The following is a 27,551-nucleotide window of genomic DNA, read 5'->3' as shown; positions in this document are numbered from 1 at the left end:
AAAAAAGATTGGTTAAAATGTTACCACACAGAATAAACAATGCTTTTCTGAGTCAGACTCAGTGTCTAATAAATATATATGTCTGCTAGTATTAGTTTGAAACTCATAATTGGAAACTCCATTTAATACAAGTTGATATTAAAAATATAGAAATTAATAACTGATCAAGCAGGCTATATTCAAACACTCTAATTGTAAAGTCAGTGTTTGCCTTAAGTAATCAAGAGGCAGGATACTAAAACCCAGGTTATAAAAATAAAAAAAATGTCACATACATGAATCAGTATTAAGAGTTTATAAAATTATGCTTATTTTAAAATTTATTTTATGAGTTTCAGTGGCTTGACATTTAAAAAATATCTAATATGCTATAAGGGCTATTAAAAGAATTCTTAACATTTGATTTCACTTTGAAAAATAAGTATAAAAATGGCATTCACTTACTTATTGAGTCTGTCCCCTGTGTATTTTCAGTATCATATTTATGTCTTGTATTTGATATAACAAGTTCCTATTTCATCTTTCACCCTTTAAAGCAGAATCAGTAAATATTTCTGTGAATAATCTGAAATTTCTATTTTGTGCCAGTTTTACTAGCAATACACAGACTGATGCACAGCTTCTGGATTGAGGTTATACACCAGGCAATCTGAGCAAAAAAAAAAAAAATTTATTTTCCTTGCAAATATAGCAGAGTGAATCGGAACTCTTTAACAGATACAAACACCATCATTCTCCAATGCCATCTTTTGTGAGGAGACTTTTCAGGGAGGCACTTGCAACTCTCAAGACCTAAGAATAAAACAGCGGCAGGGAAATCTGTTGTTAAGTCTCTTAGTGACCCTATGTAATCCTGCTGGGTTTATTTATTGCAGCAGGTACTACAGAGCCATTAAGGCAGGAAAGGCTTGTAGTCTGTGCTCTGGTTTTACCTCTGGTGTGCTGGTCTGTTATCCTCACCCCACAGATGTGAGAAAAGGCAGGGGTTGCAAAAAAATGGGATATAAATCAGTCATTTTCAATGATGATATATCCCCACTCTTATCCTAAAGAAAATAAAAGTATTAATTCAGTCATGAATAGTAAGAAAAATGTATTTATATTTTATAACAAGTATAAAATACATTAAAACCAGAAGCATCCTTTGCACAAATAGAATTCTAGAAGACTCTTCTTTCCCCCTTCACCCTCTGCCTTTCAAATTTTACATTATGATATACTTCTTTTACTCTAAAAATGATGGGCAGGATGATCAAAATGGAGGTGGGGGAGCAGGAATGCTAGATCACTTCAATTAGAGAAACATAATTTTGAAATAATTGTATGCCAAGAAAACTGCATGTAGTTTCTGTCATAATCCCAGTGAAGCTTTGATAACAGTTGCAATTTTGGATTGGTTTCTTTTGAAGAATCAGAACCCTGTGTTTTCAGGACCAAATTTTCAGAAATTGGCTTCAGGTAATTAGACTTGTAGAAATGAGTAGCTGGAAGCTGGCACCAGAAAAAGATGACAAATTAATTGCCTGCAGCTGGTTTAAAAAAGCTATTGAGTTCTGGTCAGTTGCTGGTCTTCAAGTTCAGATAGTTGGTAATAGTTTGTTGTGCAAATGATTTGACTCATAAAATTATGTACATAACTTCAAAGCCTGGGCTTAGGCCTTTTTGAAAATGTGTCATTCAAATCTCAGAAAGCTTTGTATTTGCTTACAGACACAGAATTGAAAAGTGCTTGTGTTCATATTCTGCTGTTCAAAAAAAAAAAAAAAAAACAAACTACAAAGACTTTCAAAGTGCTCACAGAGATTCACTCATGAGAAAATGAGAAAGACCAAAACAAAAAGATCCAGCACTCTGGGAGAGCCCAACATTGTCATTGGCTATAGTATTAAGCATTAAACTTCTGAGATGATAGCATCCTGTGGAGTTATTTGTATGCTGAGAGGGGTAAGGATGGGCAGGTGAGCACCATGCAGCTGCTCCCTTGCTCCTGTCAGTGGGATGGGGAGGAGAGTCAGAAGGGTAAAATTAGAAAATCTGTGTGTTGATTACTATAGTTTAATAAGTATAGCAAAACCTGTGCATGTAAGCAAAGTAAAACAGGGAATTAATTGACTACTGCCCATTGCCAGACAGATGTTTAGCCATTCCTAGGAAAGCAGAGCTTCTGCACAAATAAGTCACATGGGAAGACAAATGCCAAAACTCCAAACATTTCCTTTCCTCCAGATTTTATTGCTGAGTCTGATGTCATATGGTGTGGAATATCCCTTTGGTCAGCTGGGGTCAGCTGGCCTGGCTCTGTCCCCCTCTCAGTGCTTGGCACACCCCCAGCCTCCTCTGGCAGAGCAACACCAACACCAGAAAAGGTCTTGCTCTAGAAGCCCTGCTTGACAATAGGTGAAACATCCCTGTGTTATCCAGCTCTGTTTTGGTCACAAATCCAAAACTCAGCAGCGTGAACTAAACTTAACTCTGAGCCTAAATCAATACAATGCACATGAGGCAAAAAAAAAATCACTATAATGGAGCTGAATTTTTCTGCTGCACTTCAGGTGGAGCAAGAAACTCCAGCGTGGTCTGACTGAGGAAAGGGAACAATAATGGTGCCGGTCATTTTACAGAGTAAACAGAAACACTGCAGAAGGAGAGTTAGGAAAATGAAGAAAATAATATACAGAGCTTTTACCATGTGATAGAAGCAAAAGTAAAATCATACCAAAAATTCATCCTTGTTTGCAGGCTGTGACTTATTTCCAGTCAAGCCATGTTCACCTTCAACAAGAAGGAGTACTTAAACAAAATCTGCATTGCTTCAACTACTTGTATTTATTTCAGTATTTCAAACTACCGTCATTGCCTAGAAGATTTGCTTTGATTTAAGGCTCTAAATGAATCTGAAAATGTTATATAATTTATAAGATAACTGACATTATTTTAAAAAGAATCAGATCCTATCTTTTTTGTACATAAAGCAGGAAAATGCTGACAAAGATGCTTCATAAAATCTTTGTATAAAAAATATAGGTAGAACTATGATTGGAGGAAAATCTATGAAGTCAAGATAGAATAAATACAAAATCAATTACCACAACATATCTGTATCCCCACATCCCCGTTTACTTCCCATGAAGCATATTCATTGAGATCTGAGAGTAAGCAGAATTTAATATAACATTTTCATGTTTATATTCCATTCTTCATCTTTTGTACATTTTCAGACAACTGTGTATTTGCAGTAGGAAGGCAGAATTAGACCCCAAAATAAATGACATGAGTCATTGCCTACTTCCTGGGAATCATGGTACTTTAGCACCTCTTCTAATGAGCCTTTTATTCCTTTCTTATCTCTAAATCAAAGTTTCACAAGTTGAATCCACGTAATTTACCCTAATATAGACCCACAGTTTGTATGCAAAATGTGCACGTTCTTAAAAACGTGTATTATTCACCCCTGGAGATATTACAGTCTATTGATAAAATCCATATTTAGGCACTTGGATTTGACTTGATAAGCCATAACGACCCCTTTGGAGGCGTTTCGCTCTGCTGTATTTAGGGACTGTTAAGTATGTGGATTATTGAGACAATAGAGTGTAACAACTCCTCTGGAGCTGTTACACTTCATCATGTATATGAAGCTCCTGCACACATGTACAAACTTGTACAAAAACACTTCAGGAAGTCTTTGTAGGAAAAGTCACTAGTCATGCATAATCTCCTTTTGGCTGCCCACAGCAATGGCTCCAGCATTGTGCTGTTATTTTGCTGAAACCAAGCAATGCTGCATTATGCTGCCATCAGTTTTTTGCCAGCTTTTCTCTCCCCATGCATTCAGCATCAGAGACAGAACAACTGCAGTGGCAGGAGTCTCACTGTCTGCTCTGTATGTGCAGGAGGTTTCTCAGACAATCACAGAGGATCACCTTGTTACAAGCATCCTTTCTATGAGTCAATTCTCAACTCTGTTAAAAAACCCCTAACACATAGTTAAGCAAATACTTCCCCAGTTCATTCTGCATGCAATTCTCTTTTTCCTTTTACTGAAAGGAGTCCTGACCACTCTTAAATTTAGAACATGAATTAATTGGTCATTAGGGCCTTGTGGATTTCTTATAAATCTTTATGAATATGTGGTTTAGATTTTCAGGTACTGATCTCTTCTCATTTCCTTTTTTCCTTTTAAGAAAACTTGTATTTTCTTTTTTTCCCCTTTAGTTTCTTCTAGCAGACTATTGATACTTTGTAAATAAGAGGTCAATGCTTATATTTCAGTCTGCAGTGAGACATGAACAGTGAGCATTTTCAATTGGGTCTTTATTTCTGTTGGTTAAACCTTTGTTCTACTTGTAATTTAAGGATGAATGTCTAAAAATTAGGGAGGAAAAAGGGATAGCAGTAAAAATAGCAGATTACTAGTTTTGCAAAGTTATTGCTTTTCTATGGTATTGTCTCCACACTCATTGTAGCAAGTTCTGGTCTCACTGTAACTTAAGAAAGGTCCTGCCGTCCCACAGCTTACAATTAGAGATGATGTAATATAAGTATTTAGATTCTATAATTAAAAATCTAGAACTGTATAGAAAGGGAAAAAAGAAAGACATTGATTTACTTGAGGAACTGTTAGTGTGGTCTCACTTTCTTGCAAGAATATAGGCAATTTATTCAACTCAGTGGGAGTGTATTCCATCTGTCTAATGAAGACTCTGATTCCTACAAAGAGACACTGCAAAGTGTTTTTTCCTGACTACGTCATCCTGCTCAGCCAACAAACCTTTCCCTGGGGACTTTCTGGGATGTGGAGGGACACGTTGCATGGAGACAACCTCTTAGAAATCCATCATTTTAGAACAGACAAGTGGCAGGTCTAAGTTAAACGCCCTGGAATAGGGAAAAGTTTCAAATACAAATCCCGGCAGTCCCCATACTTCTTACAAAACAAATGTCCCTTATACTTGACTGTGAATCTGCTCAGTTTAGTAATCTACTTCTGGCTGTACATAACATATGTAAGCGATAACTTTTTTTTTACATCAAGTGTTCAAAGTTAATTTTTTAAAGCCATATTTGAACACCAGTATTTTAATCTGAAAAATCTGTATTAAAAAAAAAAAAAGAAAAAAAAAAAAGAAAAAACCTCAGTTTGTTCCAGAATTTTTTGAAATTGCAATAATTTTGTGATTTCTTTTTTAGGCTTCAGGCTTATCCTAGTTACATAAACATGTGTCTTCATTTTATACCCATTGTAATATTTCCTTAATAATTTTGAAAGGATAATAGTGACTCAAGTAAAATTTTTTTGAAGTGGCTGCAATGCAGGAGCCTAAGTCCCACTGAACTAGCTCTGAAAATTTTACCCCAAGGCAGACAAGCAGATTTGTGGCTGCATACACAGTAACAGTCTATTTTCAGTGGAATTCAGCAGTCTTGTATCCCTCTCCAGCTCTTTTTATGATAATTTGGACAATTCAGAATTTCAGCTGATGTAATACTGCCCCCTTTTATTAGAACTGGAAAACATGCTGGACCTCAAACATTTAGTTTTTTAGCTGGAGAAATTCCGTTTATTTATGCTGTTGCTTCCAATGTTTGAATTTTCATGCCAAGATAAGATAAAGGCTGACATCCATATGCATTTGTAACAAAGAATGGGGGGAAAATAGTAATGATTCCAAGCAACATATTTTTTCAGGGTGTATTGTGTGTGGTATGATGGCCTTCCCGGGCAGCATATCCCTTCAGGGAATTCCCTGCTATTTTTTTAAGAAGTTCAAGGTGTAGATGATTTCTGCTTTTGTATGAATGTCATACGTGTTTGCATTGGTTTTCTAAGGGTATTTAGGGCCACACTGAGCATTGTCATTTTTTTCTTTTGTGAGTTCTGATCGGGAATTATATGCATTTTTGAATAGCTCAATGGCTTTAGTAGCTCTCAGACACAGGGATTTATCCTTGAACACTAGAACTCTCAGTGTAATTTGAAATTAAATTCAAAGCAGAGCCTCTTGGAAAAAAAAATCCCTGTGTCTCCAATCATATCTTTTAAGCAGAAATGTTTCAATTATAAACTAAGAAGGAAAACAACTAATCTGACTTTAGACAGAACCCTGAAGCCTGTAATGTATCACCAGCTTTTGTAGATAGCCCAGGAAACAAAAACAGGTCAGACATTGTACCCATACTTAGAGAAATGTTTTATCTGATCTCTATCTAAGTAGTGAGAAAGGTGATGGAGGCTGTGACTGCTCATGCACAGAGGGGTCAAACACAGCCATAACATTGGTGCTCAGCTTCTGAGAGTTATGGCAGGAAAATGCCAGTGCTAACATCAGCCCCTGCAGAAGAACACAGCCCCATTATCAAGGCCAGGTTTGTAATGGGAACCAGGTGCAGGAGGCTGTGGGTATGAAATCTTGTCAAGGCTGTTCCTCCAGCCCCAGAGATAGAAATATTAAAGCTGCTCATGAATTGTTGACTTTGTCTCTAGGTAATGTATGATGCAGCCTTTAATTGGTCACATGCTCTTGCTCAAATGCTATTTACACCTGTGTAGTCACACTTGTGCCCATCAATGCACCTACTAAATTTATTTTTTTTAAGGTTTACTTTGTATGCTGTGTGTAGAAAGACATACAAATAATGTATTTGAAATTTGCACATTAAAAATACATGTTCACTGAAACTGTGGAACTGACAGGTAGAAGACAAAAAGAAACAGTGGAAAATCTCTGGCATATGTAGGTCATCTAAATTTGCAGATAATTTACCTTTGGTGACAGCTTATAGATCCAGTTTACACCTATAGAAGAATTTTCTGTGCGACCTTTGTTTTTAAACCCTTTGCTCAATTACCTTCCTTTCTAAAATTGTCTTTATAAAATTGGTAGTTTGTGCATTTCAGTTCCAATGCATTAGATGTACAGTGAAATTCTTAGTCCCTCAAGTCATGTAAAGGCTGATTAAAATAAAATCTAAATTATTTTTTCTATTGATTAAATTATCAAAATTAATTGAGTGAAAAATATGCAATCTTTGCAGACTATAAATCATGGAAATTTTACAGGAGCATAAATTAAAAAAAATTTTTTTGACCAGCCCAATAGTGATGTACAGATATAAGAAAATAAAAGAGAACATACCTAGACATTAAAAGCCTATATGAAGCATTATTATTTGAATGAATATGTACACATATATAGAGAGGCATACATGTGTATACACACATGCACACACGCTGCAGAGGGTAGAAACTTCCTATATTAGATGAACTTTTAAGGTATTTTATGTCTTCAGCTCAATGCCAAGAGTGCTTGGTAACAAAATACTCTTTCCAGGAAAGAAATCAGTGCAAACTTTTGGTATCAGGAGCTATTTTTACACTTGAATATTGGCTGCTAGAGGTTTTGCCACTACCTATGCTTAACATTATTCTTGCTGAACGCAGTTATGATTTTTTATTTCTGTTGTCAGGACTACTTGAAGAGGTTGTCTAACTTCAGGTTTTAGGCCAAATAAATAATAGTGTTAATGAAAATGATCATGATAATGATGATATTAGTAATAATGGGGACTTGTTCCCTTTCTTCTATTGCCTTTCCAGCTCAAGGAAAAACAAAAGCCAAATGCACTGCTTTTTTCTTTTGCATGGGGTATTTAAATGTGAAAAGGATATAAACTTTGCCCCATTTCGGCCTTCTCCCTTAAATTTTGGAGCAACTGAAAATTCAAAATGAACAGAATTAGATTGAAACATGTCTCAGGGATGTGTTGAAAAATTTGCACAAACCAACAAGGATATTTTTTCCAAAAGATGATGTTCTGCCATAAAGGATAGTGTCTTTTTGATGACTGTAACAGCATAATGATCTTCTTATATACAATACATTTTCCAAGCTACTCAGGAGAATTTACAGATATATACTGAAATTTATTCTGTGTTTTTATTATGCTTCTCCACAAAACAATAAAGATAGGTTGAAAATTATTGTTCGAGCATAAATTTGCTAGAACAAGAATATATTCATTGATTTAAATTGTGGGTCAGAATGGCAGCTGCACAATCCTATCATATCACTTCCTTAATTGTCCTGAGAACTACAGAATACATTTGCATATTATTTCACACTTAGATACAAGCAGAGACATCCGCAAAAGTTACTTCCATTTTTTTTCCAGGCTCTGTGTATTCCTCTAAGCAAATTTGCTGCACCAAATGCATTGCCAATATAACTCTCTGCTGCAGCAGATAAAGTACAGCAAGGATAAATTTGGATTGCTTTCCCTGATACTTCATTACTTTCTAAAATTAAAAATGTCTCCCATTTCTCAAGTGTCATTAGGCTGCATCAATAGGTATGATAAATTCAAATTCACTCCCTGTTGTTTAAGGATATTTACTAAGCTGCCTGTTTGTGGGATTATGCAATACTTTTTGCTGGCTTGACTGTTCTGCTTCAGTCAAAAGAATAAGCATGCTAACAGGTAAAATTGTCTTCTTTTGTCTCTTGAAAAGACTTGAGCCAATAATGTGAAACGTTGCAAGTGTTTGTTTGAAATCTGATTAATGGAGCTGGACCATGCTTAGTCCTTGCTTTGTTTCTTTTCACAAATATTCATGCAAAGGGGGTTTTATTGCTATGACTGTATTTGCATTTGAACATGGACATTTGTGCACAATTAGGCATTTGCAGTTTATGCCCAAATTGCTCAACCCCTCTTAATAAGAAGTGGAGGCTCTGATGCGGCCCCCACTGACCAAATGAGGAATGCAGTATCAGGGAGATCTTCCAGCCCCTGATAAAGTGTCAGTGCTAATTATAGATCTTTACAGCAGCTCCCTGAACTCTGCAGCAATTTAATCTAGGGCTGCTGAAGGCCTTGCTGCACTATCCCTTACCACTGCCATCTTTTTCCTAACAGTGGTATGCCAGAGGCAGATTCATGGGTTTTTCTGTGGTGTTGAGGCTTTTGGATGCAGGAACTGATAGATTGAAGTAAAAGCTTTTTGTTACCTAGGAAGTCTTTGAGCTGAGAGAATTCCCAGTTGCCTTTTTTTTTTTTTTCCCCAGGTAATTTAGGGCAAAGTTGTATTATCATTGAGCTAGGCACTGAAAACAATGTCATTTATCTTAGGCGTCCAACTACAGCATAAATCAGAAGTAGGAAACCATTGAGCATTTAAGTGCACAGCTTATGCAGAGCTCTAAAAAGTTGGATTGCTAAAGCAGTGACACTCATACTTGTATAGAAATTGCTGAACCTCCAGGGGTAGTTTGAAAAGATAAGAAATACTCTAATTTCTGCATTAAATGTTCACTGCACATAGTTTCTTCATCTCTAGTCACATAATACCAACTCCACAAACAGGTTTATCTCAATTGGAAATGTGTAACAGGGTAATAAATGATACTCAACATCAGATTGCTCATATTAAAATCTTGTTCAAGTCATAGTAAGCTGTTATAACACTACTTAAAACCTAAAGTACTCCTAACCCACAAGCTGAAATTGCCCAGCTTACATCCTGAAAATCTACAGACAACATTAATTTCCCACTATTCCACTTTTATGCCTGTGGCCTCTACCATGTTGCAAATGCTTCTATAAGAAAGGCTAGAAAAACATATCAAATTTCTGTTCTATTCCACTTGCTGACATTCATTAACTGAGGGAGAACATTGAGACATGGTTTTGGAAAGATCTCCTCTCTACCTCCACCCGTTCCAAAGCAATTTATTAAACAGCCAGTAAGAGAAGTGGACACTTGTGGTTTAATGTCAGACCTGTGTTGATCAGTAGCTGGGTGCATGATTTCACTGTTACCTTGCCAAGGGCTTCTTGAGACAGCAGGCAGTGTGAGCATTCCTATCTCCCTGCCATTTTCTTTGCATCCTGGAGTTCAATTGTGAAGTAACAATTTCATTATATGCCTCCTATTTGGATGAATTGTCTTTTTACATGCATAGAGATTCTTGCTTTGTGCATCCCACTTTTCCCATTTCTAGAACACAGGAACACTCTTGGCTGTGTTTTGAATGCTGGTACATTTGTTTTACATTCTGTTTAGAAGCCATCGTTGGGAGGATGTGCATTAGAGCTGTATACAAAGTGAGTCACTGACACATCATGTACTGTAAAACTTCTTGGTCTGTCAGAGGTTCAGCAGTTTGCCAAAATGTACTCAGCTGCCAGCTCCCTGGCAGAATTCTGTTCCTCAAGCTCTTTGAATACTATGAATAAGATTAGGTTGTATGGCTGCTCTCTCCCTCCCAAGGGATTCCCCTTTAAAAAGGGATTACCTGCATGACCTTTGCATAACTCCTGTGTTTTATTTTCCAGTGTCACACTACAGATCACCCTGTGTCATCACAATGTCTCATTGAGGAAGGGTATACCAACTCTTAGAGCTTCCATTCAGAAAGAGCCCAAAACTTAGAAATGCAAGGAAGACCTTTTCCTGTGGGTCTGCTCCCACCCTCTTTCCTGCAAGGTTTATTTTTCCTCTTTCACAGAATTGGAATGTTCACAGTTACAAACTGACCCTATACAGACTGGGGTGCCTATCAGTGTTTGCAATAACCAGCACGCTCTGCTGTGCAGGATATCCATTCCATTCAGCCCCAAAGCCACCCACAGTTTATCAGGATGTGCTCACTAGCAGGGACAGGCAAAAGGAATGAACTGCAGTACGGGAAATTTGTAGTGCATGTGTGAGTTATCCTACCAGGGAAGGTGATGAAGTGTACTCCTTGCTTGGTTCACCAAGTGATTTCCCTCTCTCCCCACCTATGCCATGTTACTGTAGTTACCATATGTGCTATAAGAGCATAAAGAATCCAGTTAAAAGGGCAAACAAGCACCCAATTTCCTGGTTTTGACTACACTTAAGTTCTCCTAATGTAAAGCTTTTGCTATGGTAAGGATGCATCCCAGCCCATGTGCCTCTGAATCAGGGACTGCTTTACTTCATCACCCTTCAACTGCTGTGAGATCCCGGTGCTGCAGTATTAGGATGCTCTTAATGTGGTTCAGCCTATGGTTTAGGTAGTGGAAGTCTCTTATCACGAGGCAGAGGGGGGAATTTTCTTGCAGCGATTGCAATGATCTACTACTTTGTGCCTCCTTTCCTTTTCTCCCTGCTGCTGCTCTTCCTGGTTGCTTAACTTCACCCTGCCTTTGCTCTTGTAGTATCTCATGAGAAGAGCACCTTCATTGCTGTTGTGTGTCACATCTTAATTAACTAATAGGACAGAACACAATTTCCACATTAGAATTTCCACTATCATCTCATGCTGTGAAGAGATAGTGGTATTTCACCTCTCTTTGTTGTTTTGTGGGTATGTTCTCTATACAGCTGCATTCTTGTTGCTAAATGAGCCTTGGATTTGACTTCACAACTGAGCCAAATGCTGACCATTTTCCATAAGCAAAATACACAATTTATCACGTTTTTGATTGCTTGGAGTAGCAAAGGAATGGAGATAAAATTGAAAACTTCATTGTGAGTTATCAGTCACATTTTTTTTCTTTAATAATTCTATTTTGTAACTGATGACAGAACTCATTTAGGATCAGACCATTTTAGGCTGTGCTTTGATAGAAACCAAAGCAGTTACAGCTCCTGAGATGAAGATCTTTAATAGATTTGAAAGGCAAGAGCTATCTCAGTCTAGCACGTTGCCTCTCCAGTGCAAAGAGGTTCTCAGCAGCTTTAGCTGCAGCTCGCTGCCTGCTCAAGGACAGAACTATTTGAGCAATTCTGCTGTAAAAGCTGCAAAGGCTTTGAAAACAAAAGCTTCCCCTTTTATTAAGCTGAAACATTTCGCTGTTTGAGTTTTCAGCATGACCCCACAAATAGCTGAATCAGATGTTTTAAAGTTCTGTGGACTGTTTGTGGGGACCAGAAGGTCAGAAGGGGAGGAATGGGACAGAACTTCACTCCTGCATAACTTGTCCCTGGAAATGCACTTTGAGTGTATTGCAGGATAAGGAATGAGAGAATGAGGGAGAGCACAGACAGCAATGTGAAAACCCCATATTTTGAATGGTGGATTTACAACCATATAGCTCCAGAGTATATAGCTCTTTCCTTCTTTTTTGGCATCATCCCTTTCAGTTCTCCCAATGTATAATCATTTGGAATTCCTCTTAAGTCTCTGTTTCTAAACCCCAAGAAGCAGCAAACCTGAGCCTTGCTGTTTGCATTCTTCTGATATCAAAGCCTCCTCTCCCAGCGGGGCCCTTAGCCATAGGAGAGGTTTGAGGGAGGAGGAAGAGATGTTTTTCCTTCTCAGCTGCTGCACCAGATTGGAGGGTGGGGAGGAGAGAGGGAACAGACATAGTTTTTAATATTCAAAATGGAGTTTGGGATGTGGTTGCTGTCTGAGCCTGACATGCTGCTGCTTATCACATCACCCTTAGCTGATGTGACAGTGGGGTGGAGCTGGGTGGAGGTTGGTACCTGGTGATGAAGAGTGCCCATCCTCTCAGGGAGTCAGGGAGAGCCTTGGTTAGTCTGTTTCTACAGAAGCTCATACCCCAGAGATATCTTGTACTACAAAGCTGGCAGTACAAAGATATTTTTGTTTATGTTTAAAAACCTGTGTTACAGATTTTCAGGAAGTATTTATTTAGTCTTGAAATTAGCTGAGCAGGAGAATTAGCTAAACAGAGATGGATTTAGAGATCAGCACAATGCAGCAAGATTAAAAAACCTTTTCCTTCTGAATTAATGAATTTCAGACTGCTTTTCATAAACTAGTTTTTCAGAAGTCATCTGTGAAGCCTTGTATAAAGAATTTTTAAAGGTAACTTAATGGGATGGAGAAAAGGTTTAAAATTATCTACAGAGGCTGTTGCAGGAGATATTAAATATTGATTTATCTTGGAGTAAGAATCATACTAAAGAGTGAGGCTTGTAGTCAGATCAATTTATCTGGAATACAAACTATATGGCTGTATTTAGTACAATGTCAACATGAATCTTAAACAAGTAGATGTGAAACGTTGATCATTTAATTTAAATCAATTGGCTTTCAAACTCTTCAATTAAAAAAGAAATCTGAACAGTTCAAACTGAACTGAACTACTCCTAAATGCTTCAGGTGGTTTAAAAAATGCTTCCTTTCGTCAGTCATGCTGTATCACAATGCTCCTCTGTCCATCTTGTTGTAGCTAGGAACAAAAATATATGGTCCAAGACTTCTCCAAATCCTGAGTTTTTAATACTTCATACTTGAAATCCCAGTGTAAATAGTTCAAGTAATCTGGCAAATAACACTGCAAGCAATTTTCTGCTACTTGCCACTTCTGCTGCACTGCCAAGGTTTTGGTCATAAAAGTTTGCTAAGATTGTTCTTAAGCATCTAAAACTGATTATGCTCTGTTTTTAGGCATAAATAGACACCAGGATGCCAGCTAGTGGTACTGGCTAAAGCATTTCCCAGTATGTACAACAATCCAGAGGTCTCCAGTAGGAAAACCTTTATCCAAATGTGATATTAAAGCAGGATGCCTCAGATAATTTAAGTGTTAGGTTTGCTTTTGTTTGTACTGTTTTCTTTAAACATATTCATTAGAAAAGAGCAGAGCCTTTAATGTTCCATGACTGAAAAATCCATCAAGCAGATTTATGGCAGGGGCACTGTGGCATAACAGCCAGTGGACTGGCCTAATGTGCAGAAGTCCTGGGTTCAGCTCTCAGCTTAATCATTGACTTTCTGGGTAACCAGAAGATAATAATTTCCCCTCTCTGTGCCTGAAGATTCAGTTAACAACCTCCATTTTAGAATTATTTGGGTATTACTAATGAGCAGTGGTAAGCATTGCAATTGTCGACATATATCATAGTAAAAAGCTCCAAAATACTGATTGCTTCCCCAGAACAATATTGTTCTCTTTCCTGTGAGACAGGGCTATAAAACATGATCACAGTTATAAAGTATACAAGTATACAAAGGAGTAAGGAAAGTATGAGGCAGGAAATTCCCTCTTACAGATTGTATTTATCCACAGAACAGCAAAGAATCTTCCACTGGAATGAGGTGCTGGAATGTTCCTTCAGTGAATTGCATGAACTTTTCCATATATGTCAATTAGAGGGGAGAAGAAGGATAAGGGAAGAGAGAGAAAAAGTGCATTTTAAATGCAGAGAGATGCAGCAGGACCCAGCTTATGCTTATACTGAAGATGAGGTCAAAAATAGGTCTTAAGTGGGACTTAAGTGGCTAATTTGTGGGTGAAACCACTACTTTTGAAACACCCATTCAAGGTCTGTTGTTAAGGTATAAAAGCATTTTCTAAATTGCATTGTTGCCTGGAGCAGAAGAGTACTTAATAAATATCTTATCTGGGAAACTTGAGACAATTTTTTCTCAATAAAAACAAAGGAAGGTTTATAAAATCATTCCACTTTTAATGAAAAGCTAGAGAATGGATTTGTGCCAGTGGCATTAGCTATAGACTAGCAGTTTTCTCTTTGTGTATTGCAGCAGTAAAAACACATTATTTTTTTCCACCCACACATAGGTAATCGTTTTGCATTTGGGATGGTTTCAGGTGCAAGAGTTCCTAGATTCTGCATGGAAAAATTGCATAGCTTTCAGTTATCCTTTTAAAGTCCCCTGTCATTATTTTGATTCATAATTCCTTCATGGAAGAGCTACTCCTTCCAAGACATGTAAATCTCTTCCAGTTTCTAGGAAATACATATTTGCCTGCATTTGCATGTCAGATTTCCCAAAAAGAGACTTTATCCTACTTTTCAGTTGCCTTTTGTTTTTTTGGGGTTTTATTTTTGGTTTGGTGAATGAGCAACCTGGTCTAGTGGAAGGTATCCCTGCCCATGGCAGGAGCGCTAGAACTAGAACTAGATAATCTTTATGGTCCCTTCAACTCAAACCATTCTCTGACTCTGTGAATTCATAGCCTTCATAAATCCATTTTGGGCTGCTTTTGCCTTGATCATACGTTTTAAAAACATAAATTCTGAGTAACTTAGTTCTGATTGTGTTAGGGAGATCAGTCAGTAAATATAGCAATTTCACAGATGCAGAGTCATTCCTTCACTTCAGCCAGGACATTGCTAATGCAAGGTCTTGTCTGCTCCTTACAGGACTGAGTTCTTGGCTGTCTATTGTTTTATTCCTAAACAAGAATAATTCTTTGTGCCAGAAGGTCTTCAACCTGCCTGTCTCAAAGGAAAAAAAAAAGAATGATCAGTAAGAAGGATAAAGCATCTTTTTGAGCCTGGAAAAAAGCTGTTTAATTCTTATTCTCAGATTCTGTGTACATATAAGAACTCCACACTTTGGCCCTGATTCAGCCAAGTGCATTTAGCCATTCTTCATATGCTCCCCTGGAGTTAAATACTGATTATCCATGTCCTTGAGGCCTCTGTTGGACTGGAGTGGAAGTATTTGGCACCTTACAAGATTAAGGTCTATATGAGGCTGCAAGAATTTGCAACTCACTGTTTTATTTCTTTATTTTTTGTTTCTTTTTTTCTTCTTTCCCCAGTTGCATGAGGTTTAAAGACAAGAGCTAGTTGAGGGGTACATTTATATTATCACAGGCATTACGTGCATCATACTTGATATTGTAATCATGCAAACAGCAATCTTGCCTTCTTGACATAAACAGTAAGCAGCACTTTTTCCTGAGGCTGAAATAATCACAGAAAAAACATGGCAGTGATGGAGGTACAAGAGACAAAACACTGCATAATGATGTTATTATCATTGTTCCATTGTCACCCATCCTTACACCTTAGTGATATGATCCTTTTCTCTCTGAAGATAACAAAAGAGGCCCGAGTATAAACAGAGCAATATATAAGCAGCAATCATAAAATGCAACCTGGAAAAATTGTACTTAAAATGCTACAAAAAAATCATCTTGATAAATACAGAAAAAGCCTACTTAATCTTTGTATGCATGGTATGCAATTATATATTTACATCCAGCACAAGGCAAGGCATATACTTGAAAACAGTAGCATTTGGTGAGATTTTGCTAACTGCCTTGATTGCATTTCTAATTCTAAATATGAATATGAACATTTAAGCCCAAGTGTCTTTTGCATCTCCAATTTAAACTGCTTCAGGTGTCTTCCTGAACACGGGATGGAACAGGCATGTCTGGAGGCTTGTGTTGTTTATAGAGGTAAACAAAAGGGCTGGGTACCCCCAGTGACTCATTTGTGATGTCTGGGGTTAGGTGTCTCTGCTGCCAAAGCCCTGCAGGATTTACCCTAATGGAGACACTCAAACCTACACCTACAATATACAATACTATTCAGGTTCAAAGGTTGTTGTAACAAAATGCTACTAAGTTTAGTTCCTTACTTGAAAAAATACTGGCAAATAGAGCATTTGAAATATTTGCTTTTATACCTTCATAACTACTAGCCATGTATTGAGTAGGAAAATTTGCATTGATTGAGATTTCATAATTGATTATTGCATAATGCAATTGATGTTCATTAAAGTTTTTCCAGATTATCTGAAGATGTCCAAAACTCTGACATGTGCCTGTCATAAGGAGAAGCTGAAACAATGGAATGGAAGTGTTTATGTTAATATAATCTGTCTTTATCATAGCTTTTATAAGTTTAATTTTAAACTTATAAACATCCGTTTATATGTGCTTCAGTTTGCGTATTAGTCACAAAAGAACATCAGACTTCTTCTGAAGATGTTTGCCAGTGACATTGTGTGCATGTCTGTCTAGATGTGTGTTTTCTGCATTTTTAAAAGACCTTTATTGTCCCAATGCCCTGTGTGGATAGCAGCTGAAAGCAGCAGCTTTGTGCTGTTGAGGTTTGCAGAACACCGCAATGAAATTGAAATTGGTGACTTCTTTTCTGCCTTTTTTTTTCCATTCCAAAAAAATTGCTGTGCTGAACCAAGAATAGTTTTGCTGCTTGTTTCACTGCTGTGGCTTCTTTCTAAAACTGGGTTTTCAGCCTGGAATATATTAGTAGGTGATTAAGAGAGAGAGATTCAGAGTTTTGAGCTAGTAACCAAATTCTATTCTGATTCTATTGCGTGAGAATACCTTCAATGAAATTTAGTCACAAGCATGAAAATCTGGGGAAACATGCAGATATATGTACAGTGTTATGAAATTGTCTAAATTTGGTAAAAGCATTTTTGTTCACTTTTTTGGCATTTAAATGGCTCAATTTTAAAATACTTGTTGAAAATGAGGCCGTAACTGACAAGGTCCAACCACCTGCTAAATTAAACTTAGATATAGATTTACATTTATTCCTTTCTAATATTTAGCCTAGGAAAAACCCCTTTGTTTTGTCATATTCTTGCACTTTTTTTCTTGTAAATCAAATGTTATAAATTTAAATGAACATTCCAAAGGTCCATGAGTAGGTAATGAGCTGTTTCCATTAGTCATTTTACAGCACAGAAAAAAACCAAACCACAGTCCTGCTATTTCCTAGTAGAAGTGAATGTCAATCATAATTTGTGTTTATTTTTGTCTGTCTCTCAAAAATGCACATGTATGTGTTTATTTAGAAGACAATGTTGGGTTTTATTTAATGGTTGCATTCAGATTCCTTCTAATTACAAGGTAGATTATAGATTTGATCTATACCATTTACCAGCTCTTCCTTAAATTTAGTGATGTTACAAAAGAAAATTAACTTGTCTCCGTAGAAGGCTCCCAATTAATAATCTGTGGAGTTGGTCAGGAGGGAAGGGAGCAGCAGAGAAATCAAGGGAATTTCTCTTTGACTCGACCGTTGAACAACTTGCACTCTGGAGCACGAGATTTGATTACCTTAGCGTGTGTTACTACAAATGTTATTAACAGTCATAAAATTATCCTGCTTTTTTAGAAACAAGTGACAGACCAAGCTTTGGACTCTTTCTGACCCCTGGCAAATTCTTTAGCATTCATAGGGAATTATTCAGAGTGTAAAGTAGTAACTCCTCTTGTTTGCTTTTCATTTACCAGCGGCTAATTTAATTGATTGTCCCTTTGTTTTTCAAGGACTAATTTCTCCTCAGTCTGTGGTGGAATTTCACAGTTTGTGTGATTTTTTTTTTCTTTTAATCTTTACCTTTTAATCTTTACCTTTTATGTAATTTTCCTGTAGGCTGCAACCTGAGCTTGCTGCTGAAACAAAGAGTTAATCACAATGGTCTCAGATGCTGCCATGCATCATGCCTTTGTACATGAATAAAAAGTTGGAAACCGCATGAAAGCAGTAGTTGGGTTACCACACAACTGGATATGCTTAAGTCTGAACGCTTCATAACTCTAACTACTGGGGAGTTGCAAACTTATAAATAACCTTGCAATTGGTTAAAACCATATTAAAACCATATGAACAAAGACATAAAGCATTTGGTTAAGGGGGCTCAGTAAATGCAGTAATCCTGTTGAAAGTAATCTAACCAGGGCAGATCCATAGCTTAGGAGTGCCTGCAAAGCATGGCAATAGTTATGGAGATGGCAATATTTCATGAGCAGGAGGGCATAATATTCTCCTTAGGTGGAAATGTTTGCTATCAGTTTTTTTTTTTCCCTTTTAAAAAATTGTTTTGAATTGACAGACTTCCTACTAAAAGCAGGCTTCCATACACTGAAGTCTATAAACATCTTAGCATCTGCTGAATGCTCCCGATAATCAGAGAATTCATTTAAATCCTTCTTATTGTGTTCAAGATCAAGATGGCTACTGCTCACCCTAGCTGAGAAGAAGCTCTTGGAATTTTGATCCTTAAAATCAGGCTTCCAAAATAATTAGCTGAAGACAGTGTTTACAAGTTGGCTATATACATTGGCATTTACTTATCTAGGGATTTTTTTTTTTTTTGTTTACCCCACTGGTTTCTAGACTAGATTTGTTTCTAAACACTTTAAATTTTGATGAAATTGCAATTCTCAGTTTTGACTCCAGAACCTGGTTCTTAAAAGAAATCTCATAATGTGACAATCACTGTGAAATTCTGTTTCTGAGCAACTTTGGAGTATTTTCTGCTTGTGATGGTCCTGCCCATGTCACATTGTCACATGGAAGCCAGCTGAGGCTTGCCAGGCAGGCAAAGAAATTTTACTGTAAATTCCCTGTTATCTGCTTCTAACCTCTTACTTTTCAGTTATGCTTTAAGATGGAAGAATATATTTAAAAGGAGACCTAGTGGCTTCTCTCTCCCCACATCTTTTCAAGCAAGCTGTTTGCTTTGAGGCACTGCAATGTGATGCAAATCTGTAGTCTGTCGCAGGGATGCTGGTCCATGCGGTGTGTTCAGCATGCAAAGATATTGCTGGAACAGTTTGGGAACAGCATAGAGGCCCCCAAAACCTGGAAGCAGCAGTACCTCAGGGTGAAAAACCACTCACTGTGCCCCTCTTGGTCCCTGAGATCATTGAATTCAGGAGTTTCGCTTACAGAAAAAATAAAGAAAGGGCAGGTTGTATCAACATCATAGGTGTCAGCATATCCTTCAGTCCTAAAACCTGTAAATCCTTAGAAAAGGTACACCTTGTATCTTGTAATATCTTAAAATAACAGCATTCCTACAATAAGTTTGCCTGCTTTGCTAATTTAATTTCTGTTTTTTGGAGCAGCTCCCAGTGCTGTGATATTGAAAATGAGTCCTAGGCATTCAGCACAGTTCTGCAAAACCAAGGGCCGTGCTTTCAATTGTAACAATAGTGCCACTATTGTGTTTATCTCCTCTGCCATCCAAAGAATTCCAGGAGTTGCATGCCTGCACACCAGTGGGATGATTGACATTGTTGTAATAAGGTTAATGTTTAAACTTCCCACCCATAATAACTAAAATATCCAGAGATAAGGCTGAAAGTCAATTTGTAATTATCCCTGCTGTGCCAAGCCATTGCAAAAGATTCTAAGTGGAAGGTAATTTAACTTTTCAGTCCCAGCTGTTAAAAAATAGTAAGAAGAAGGTGAAAAGCTTGGGGCATTTGTATCTTGAGTTTCCAGGGAAGAGAAAAAAGGAGCTGTAATTCCTCCTGGTTCAAACTGGGAATAATTTTCTCTGTGTTCTACTGAAAATGTCCTTTTTATGTTTTGAATACATTAAGTTGTTTGCTGGTTGTTTACTGTCCATGGTACATGAAGGGAATAGATCATAGTTAGCAAATAAGCTACTAGAACATTTAGTATAGAATAATTCAATTGAAATACATTTCATACATAAAGACAACATGTGATAATTATTTGTAGTTATTCTAACTAAAGCACTGTCCTCAGAAGAAATAATATCCCTTCAGTCAAATGTTCTGTGGCTTCTGTGAATGACCCATATTAATTTGATTTCTAGAAACTGCCTCTTTAAATTGGTGTTGGGTAACTGCTTCCATGCTAGACTATTGAAATAAAGGTATTACATCATTGTCCAAACACGTCTGCTTCAATAAAAGTATTTGTTTGCAAGAAAAGATATATATTTTAAATCTTTTACACAACCATCAGCATGCATGCCATTTTCCATTTCAGGCTAAGCATACATTTCAGATGTGGAAAAAGCAAGCATGTTGAAATAATTTGAGGCATGGGTATAGTCAGATCAGTTTTGGTAATCCAGAAGGGAGGGGTGCCCAGTGTATTATTACGTTTCATATATTATTTTTCAAGAGATGGATGCAATCAGTCATCTTCTCGCATATGGTTTGAAAAAAAAATTGTCTTGCTGGCAAGTAAACTGTTATTTAAGTACACAATCCACAGTACTACAGAAACAGTTTTGCCAAACTTGTCCAAGTATTCTCACATCCTTAAAGATGGTATAAATATCATTTATGGCAAGCAGTTTACTTCAGACTATATGGAATGCCTTCCTGCTCCCCTGATCTAAGTGTCCCAGTTTGCATTATGGCCTTTATTGCTTCTGTTTGATGGAGTGATCAGTAAAAATTTAATGACACTATAAAATAATAAAAATGTCATTAATTTGCCACGGATCCTGGATGCAGTGGTTGTAAAGTTACATTAATAAACAGAATATTTTTTACAACAAAAAGCATTGTTACGTGGGAACGTATAAATAACACACATAAATTTAAGAGCAATTTTACTGTTAGCACACACATTATTATGGAATAGCCAATAAGTGTATAAAACATAGTATATAAAATTTTATGAAAATATACTGTGCACATCAAAAATTCAGCTTTTATCTAAGTGCAGAGAAAAGCCATTATTGTGTGCTTACTGTTTCATTGCTGTTCTTTCGCAAGATCACAATTTTATATTTGTTTCTAGTCATTTGAAGTTCGCAGCCTTTTCCGAGGCAGGGGCTAAGGCTTCCTTTTGCTTTACTCCCTGCTTCACTGAATCATTCTTTTTACCTTCCACATGTGAAGAAAGAATTGATACTTTCTGGCAGAACGTGATGGGAAAAGTTGCTAATTTAATGCAAAGCTAAAAATAATGCCAAAGGGGTTGCAAGGCTTGCTTGGCGACACTGGAAATAAGGGATAACTATCTAGCAGTCTATCTGTCATCACTGGGGCTGCTCCATCACTGACTGTGATAATATGTGAATATGATGGATGCCACAGCCTTGTGGCTCATAACATTTAACATTCATCAGCTCTCACTAACGGGGGCTTTATAATTTAAATATCTTTATTTAATATGCAACATCTACCTCATACATCATAATTTCAAAGCACTTAGAGAACCAACAGTCCTGCAAGACAGTTGAGCAGACTTTAATTTTTTCAATAACTTTTACGTTTTCTGCATGTTTGTGACTGACAACGCATAAATAAGTGCCTAATCATATCACAGAATGGAAAATTAAGGTTTGGCTGCTAAGAAGGTTCTTTTTTCTCTTCTTTTTCTCATTTTGAAGAAAGGATTATTTTTACTACGTGTTCAAAGTATAAAGAAGCACAAAGGATCTGATTTGTGTTGGGAAGTGCTTTCAGTTTTCTAATGCAAACTCCAACTGACTGTGCTGATCTTGTCACGAGAAAGGGTTGTCAGTGTCATATCGTAAAAATTGTTTGCTAAGATTTAAATGGAAAAACTTAAAGTAACTATACGGTATAAGCTCCATAGCCAGCACAAAAATGAGAAAAAAAATCTGTTCAAAATAGGGGTCAAAAGTGCTTTTCACAGGGAACAAAACACCTGCACCTCTCCATAGCAGTGCACTTTATAACAAACTCACCCAAATTTTCTGCTGATGGAGGTTAGGCAGGCAGCAATAGATGCAGTAGCTGAGTTACATGTGTGCAGATGTGATGCATGTATAGGTAATTATTTGTTCGTGCAGCTATATATAACCATTTATTTTTATTGAAGGGATGTAATTTTTTTTAAATCTAGAAATAGGAAGTAGAGAATCAATCTTCCTCTCAGTCATATTAGGGGAAATGTGTACTTTTGAAAGATTTTTAATCTGTTTTCTCTAGGATGAGTTCAAGATGGGGGCAAAGACAAATCCCACTGAAAAGGATTTGAGCTTAGTGGGACAAGTTTCTTCTCTTATTATTATAAATATTACAGGAATTTGTTGTGTTTCATTGAATTGTAAAGGCATCTACTAGATAAAAGCATTTTTAGTATTGAGGAAGATTTTCCTATTTTTAAAAGTCCTCTGAATTTGTGTAAACCCAATGCTAATATTGAATATTTTTTATTATTACTGTGATGATTATTTTCAGTAAAAATAGCTAGAAAAGGAATGAATTTAAAAGGCGTTTCAAAGACCTAACTATATCTATCTTTGTTAAAGCATCTCATGAATTAGGAGGGGGTTATAAAATAGCAATAAATACAGCTCCTTTGTTTGACAAGGGCAGGTGTTTTTATTGCATAAGTGCTTTCATTTTAGTGATTCTGAACCTTATCATACAATTTTCCCTTTTCTCCTTCCACATCAAAATATTGATGTTCTTACAGAAACTTTTTCTTTTTTTCTTTTTTTTCCTGTTTTCCTTTTCTTTTCTTTTCTTTTTTTTTTTTTTTTTTTTTTTTTTTTTTTTTGTAAGAGAATATTTTCTGGTAAAATCAAAGAGAATGAATGACTAGAAAGATATTCCAAATGTGCATATTGATATGTAGCTGGATCTGTTGATTTTTATAGAAGAAAGGTATTTCTCCTTTTTCTGAAACACTCTTAAAGGCTGTTCTTCTAAGAATACTGCAGGTGCTGTATTAACATCCTTTAAAAAAAAAAAAAGCTTTTAGTGCAAATATTTTGCAAGAGAAAATAAATGTGCCAAAAGCTGTTTTCTTAGCACTGATCTTTGTTTTTATCTCAACTGCAAATCAGCCCTTTGCAATGGAACACAGTATCCTTGATAAACTTATTTTTCATTCTCTCTACCAGTAAGACAGATCCCATCCTGATGATTCAGGTGTATTGTTACATTGCAGAACATTTTTCAGCAAAATATTGGGCCTCTGGTATTATAGTGCCTTTCTACAGTCACATTTTATTTGTAACTCTTTCTCCTCTCTTGAGTTCCTTTGTGTACGTAGGCTCCTTCATCAACCATGGATTTTACTGAAGATAACAAGTGAAGTAATTAACCAAATATAAAATGCAGAGTTATTTTGTCTGACAACTGGGAAATTCTGAGGAACTTTTAGAAATGTGTTTAGTACCTGAAATGCCTCAGCTGCATGTTGAGGCAAATCCAGTGTCAGACTGAGCTCTCTTTTCCTCTGCAAATGAAACAGAATAATTTTAAAAATCCATGGCTGAAGGAACTGAAAGCATGAGGAATCAAAACATTCCTCCCTTTTCCTGATGGGGTTTCATGCTGAAACACAATGACAATAGAAAAATAATAATATTGGAAAGCAGGAGTAGTTGGAGGTGGAGCAGATGAGGAGTGAAGGCCCTGTTTTGTCCTGAAGAGCATTTCCAAGTTTCTACCATCTTTTGGGAGAGACTCTCCCAGTGTTTTCTCCTCGTGTCTAGTACGCACAGCACAGAACTAGGTCATTGAACAATAGACTGAACAGCAGTCAGCACTCTACTTCTGCATAATGCATTAAGTATAACATGGAGAAACTGCTCGTGGAGCTGAAAGCTGGTATTTCACGTCTCTAAATTCAAGCTGACATGACATTTAATATTGTTTCATAGTAATGAACAACAAGGTCTCATTCATTCACAAGTACAACATAATGCCAAGTTTAATCTGAAGAGGTAACAACAAGGCAAGAGGGAAAACATGCTATGTTCCTTCAAATGAGAACGCTAAATTAATGATAACCATTGAACACTCTGCCACTGATACACAGCACTACAGAGACCACTATTGAGAGACAATATTACACTGCCTTTACAGTGCCCTTGTCCAGGAGTGTGGGAGGAACTGGGTGCACATATAAAATACCTTTCAGTTTCCACTTTCTGGTTCCAGGTTTCCTATGGAGGTCTCCAGCTCTCAAAAGCTTTCTGTTTTTCTGGGAGTGGGCATTCTTTTTCCTTTTTTTCTTTTTTTTGCCTTTTTTGTCTTCTTAAGTTCCCTATTCACTGAGGTGTAACTTAAATTTCTAGACAAAATAATATTGGTTCTGTCCTCTATTATTCCTTCCTTCAAATATTTGTCTTTGAAAATCTCTGCATAAAATTCAGACTTGTGTTTTCACAGAGGTATGAATGCAAACTTAAATCTCAGAGTGGGGGAAAAGTGCTTTTTCTTCATTAAAATACCAGTGCATTTTAATACAAACTCTTCTTTCAGCTTCTGAATTTTCATGTTTCCCAAATGTCGATTGTCTTTTTCAGTTGAAGTTGGAAAATAAGTGGAAAGGCAAAATGAGCAGCATCGATCAGCACTGTGTGCTGCCAAGAGTGTTTTGTATTTGCATGTACAATCGTTTATGCATTATGGCACTGCAGATCAAAATAATCTCAAAGTTTCTGTATATGTTTCACATTTAAAACTGATTTTCATAAATGCAAACATTCAGAATCTGTAAAAAAAAAAAAAAAAAGAAAAAAAATTGTCCCTGAGCTAAAATTCTAATTAGATGCATTCATTATTTGCTCAGATTTAAAAAATAAGGCATGTATCAATGCATACCCATATGCACTGGCATATAATGAGAACTATCCTATATGGAGCATTAAGAGTCCTTCTGTTCTTTTCCAGGAAAGAACAAGGTTTGAAAATTTAGGCCCACAGTTAACAGGGAAACCCAATGAAGATGGAAAAATTGGCCCTGGTGTCATTGATCTGACAAGGCCAGAAGATGCAGAAGGTGAGTTGCAATTTTGACCATGGGTTATTGAACACTGCACCACAGGATGGTGTGGCTGAAATACTGCCAGTGTCATAAGCGCTGCCTGTGTTACATTCCAGGGTAACACTTGATCGATTTCTGTCTGAATTTGTGAGATTTCAGTTGGTCCATAACAAAGTGTGGAGACACGAAGAGGACTCTGTAGCCCTCTAAGCCCTTCTGCAACACAACTGTCTTTTCTCCAAGCAGCTGCCAAATAAGTGTTTGCATTTTATACTCTTACTAAAATTTTAGGAGATATTGAGAAAATTATCTCAGGAAGGATATATATTCCCCATTTTTTTAGTGTTTAGCAGCTTTGAAGAAGGTTAGAGCATTTTCAGAAATCTACCCATCGTGCATCACCTATTCAAGATTTAGCTAGCAGAATTCTATTCATAGGCAGCTATCAAATCATAATGGAAAAATACTTCACATTTTCTGTATGAAAAGATCTTTTTCATTATATAAGCCTTCAGTGCACTCATTTCAGTGAGAGTTTTATATATATATATATCTATATGTTTCAAGCCCCAGGTGGAAGTCAGTGTTTATCAGGACTGCGTTGAGTCTCTGGCAGGATTACCATGCATGCTCTGGAAGGGGATGTCGCTGGGATCCTCTCTATCCTATGACACATGTATATATGTAGGAGCCTTACCTTTTGAAAGATTAATGTACTCTTCAGATAGAACATTATGCAGGATTTTGCTCCCTCAATTTACTTCTGTTTGAGAATTATTTTGCCCTTTTTAAACTGGGAGTATTCTAATTATGGCTTAAGAAGCTTAAAACACCACTGAATTTTTCCATTAACATCCAAACATCTGACAAATCCAAAATCTATTTTTTTTCTTGGATCAAAAGAAAAGGACCAGTAAACTTTAGGGAGCTATTATTTATGAGCTTCATTTATTCATCCTTAATACAACTTGATTGGCCACTGTTGTATCATCTGTAAAGAGAAAAATAGCAAACAGAATGTAGGCAAAAAATAACATTCAGACAGGTGTTTTGCAACTATTCTTTTTTTTATTTTTAGAAAAAAGGAATCAGGAGATAAATAGACTTTCCAAAGCACTTTTTGACCAATCAGTTATTTATAAGGTGCTTTATAAAGAAGCAGTCATCCAGTAGCAATATTTCATATTTCAACATGTTGAATATTTTTTTTTGGGTCAGTTTGGGTGAAATTTGCAAGGGGATACTTACAGATACACAGTGACTGGTTTAGATGACATCAGGCCTCTGACCCCATTGTTGCTTTAGCTAATTTCCTTCAATCCATCCATTCTCTTCCCAGCGCCCTTAATTTAGTGTGTTGATACCCCCTGTGGCATTGGCAGCCTCCCCTGTTACTGGATAGTGCAGAGAGGAGCTTTGCCACGTGTAACCCAAGCTGGAGTGATGTGTGCCAGTTTAAGGACAGTGAGCATGTCTTCTAGAGCTGCTGGGGGGGCACTTTAAAGCATGGGGCCTTGCCACGTTAGAAATCCGAGTTCATGAATGGATTCAGATTTCCAGAATTTGTTCATCAGCCAAGAGGTATCTCTGGAAAAGAGATGCTGGGAGCATGGCACTGCTGAGCTGAAAAAAAACATTGGCAGGATTTCTAGACTGAGCTGCTTATTTGTCCTTCTCATTGTAGACAAGGTGAAGTTAGATGTTAGCTGGGTGAAAGAAAAATACATTCAAAATATAACCTGAGTTTTGCCCCTTATATTTGGCAAGCAGACTAAGAGATGGCACTTCTAGGCTAACATAATTTACAGTGGAAGTGCATTGCTGAAATATCAGCAGTTACACTGTGGTCTCTGATATCCTGTAGCATGCTACAGACTCTGCCCAGCTTCTAATTATTGTGAAACTATTACAGATCTTTCTAGGTTTGTAAATGTTTTTTATATGTGTTCCTCTTTTTTGTGCTTCCAAACTTCAGCCCTGGGTTACTATGAAACTTGGAAGTTTATTATTTAGAATCATAGAATCATTTATATTGGAAAAGATCCTTAGGATCATCAAGTGCAACCTAGCATTGCCAGATCCACCATGAATCCATGTCCCAGAGTGCTATATCTTTTAAATACCTTTAAAAGGGGTGATGACTCAGACACTTTCCTGGGCAGCATGTTCCAATGCTTGACAACTCTTTTGATGAAGAGTTTAAACCTCCCCTGATACAACTTGAGGCCTTTTCCTCTTGTCCTATCACTTCTTCCTTGCAAAAATAGTACAGATCCCCATGTCTCTGCAGCCTCCTTTCATGTTGTTGTACAGAGTGATAAGGTCCCCCTGAGCCTCCTTTGCTCCA

At 36.9% G+C, this 27,551-nt stretch overlaps 1 protein-coding gene across 6 annotated transcripts in view; it reads left to right on the top strand.

Annotated features, from left to right (window-relative positions):
* Positions 1–27,551, top strand: part of SOX6 (SRY-box transcription factor 6) — a 257,801-nt gene that overhangs the window by 203,672 nt on the left and 26,578 nt on the right. For all 6 annotated transcript variants that reach the window (XM_058806757.1, XM_058806755.1, XM_058806756.1 and 3 more), the window contains exon 12: positions 25,111–25,219. In XM_058806757.1, coding sequence (XP_058662740.1) covers positions 25,111–25,219 — 109 coding nt within the window. The remainder of the gene's footprint in view (positions 1–25,110; positions 25,220–27,551) is intronic.

Source organism: Ammospiza caudacuta, chromosome 6 (genome assembly GCF_027887145.1).
Source record: "Ammospiza caudacuta isolate bAmmCau1 chromosome 6, bAmmCau1.pri, whole genome shotgun sequence".
NCBI lineage: Eukaryota > Metazoa > Chordata > Aves > Passeriformes > Passerellidae > Ammospiza > Ammospiza caudacuta.
Note: the sequence above shows the minus strand (reverse complement) of the source record. Positions and strands in the feature narration are given on the sequence as shown.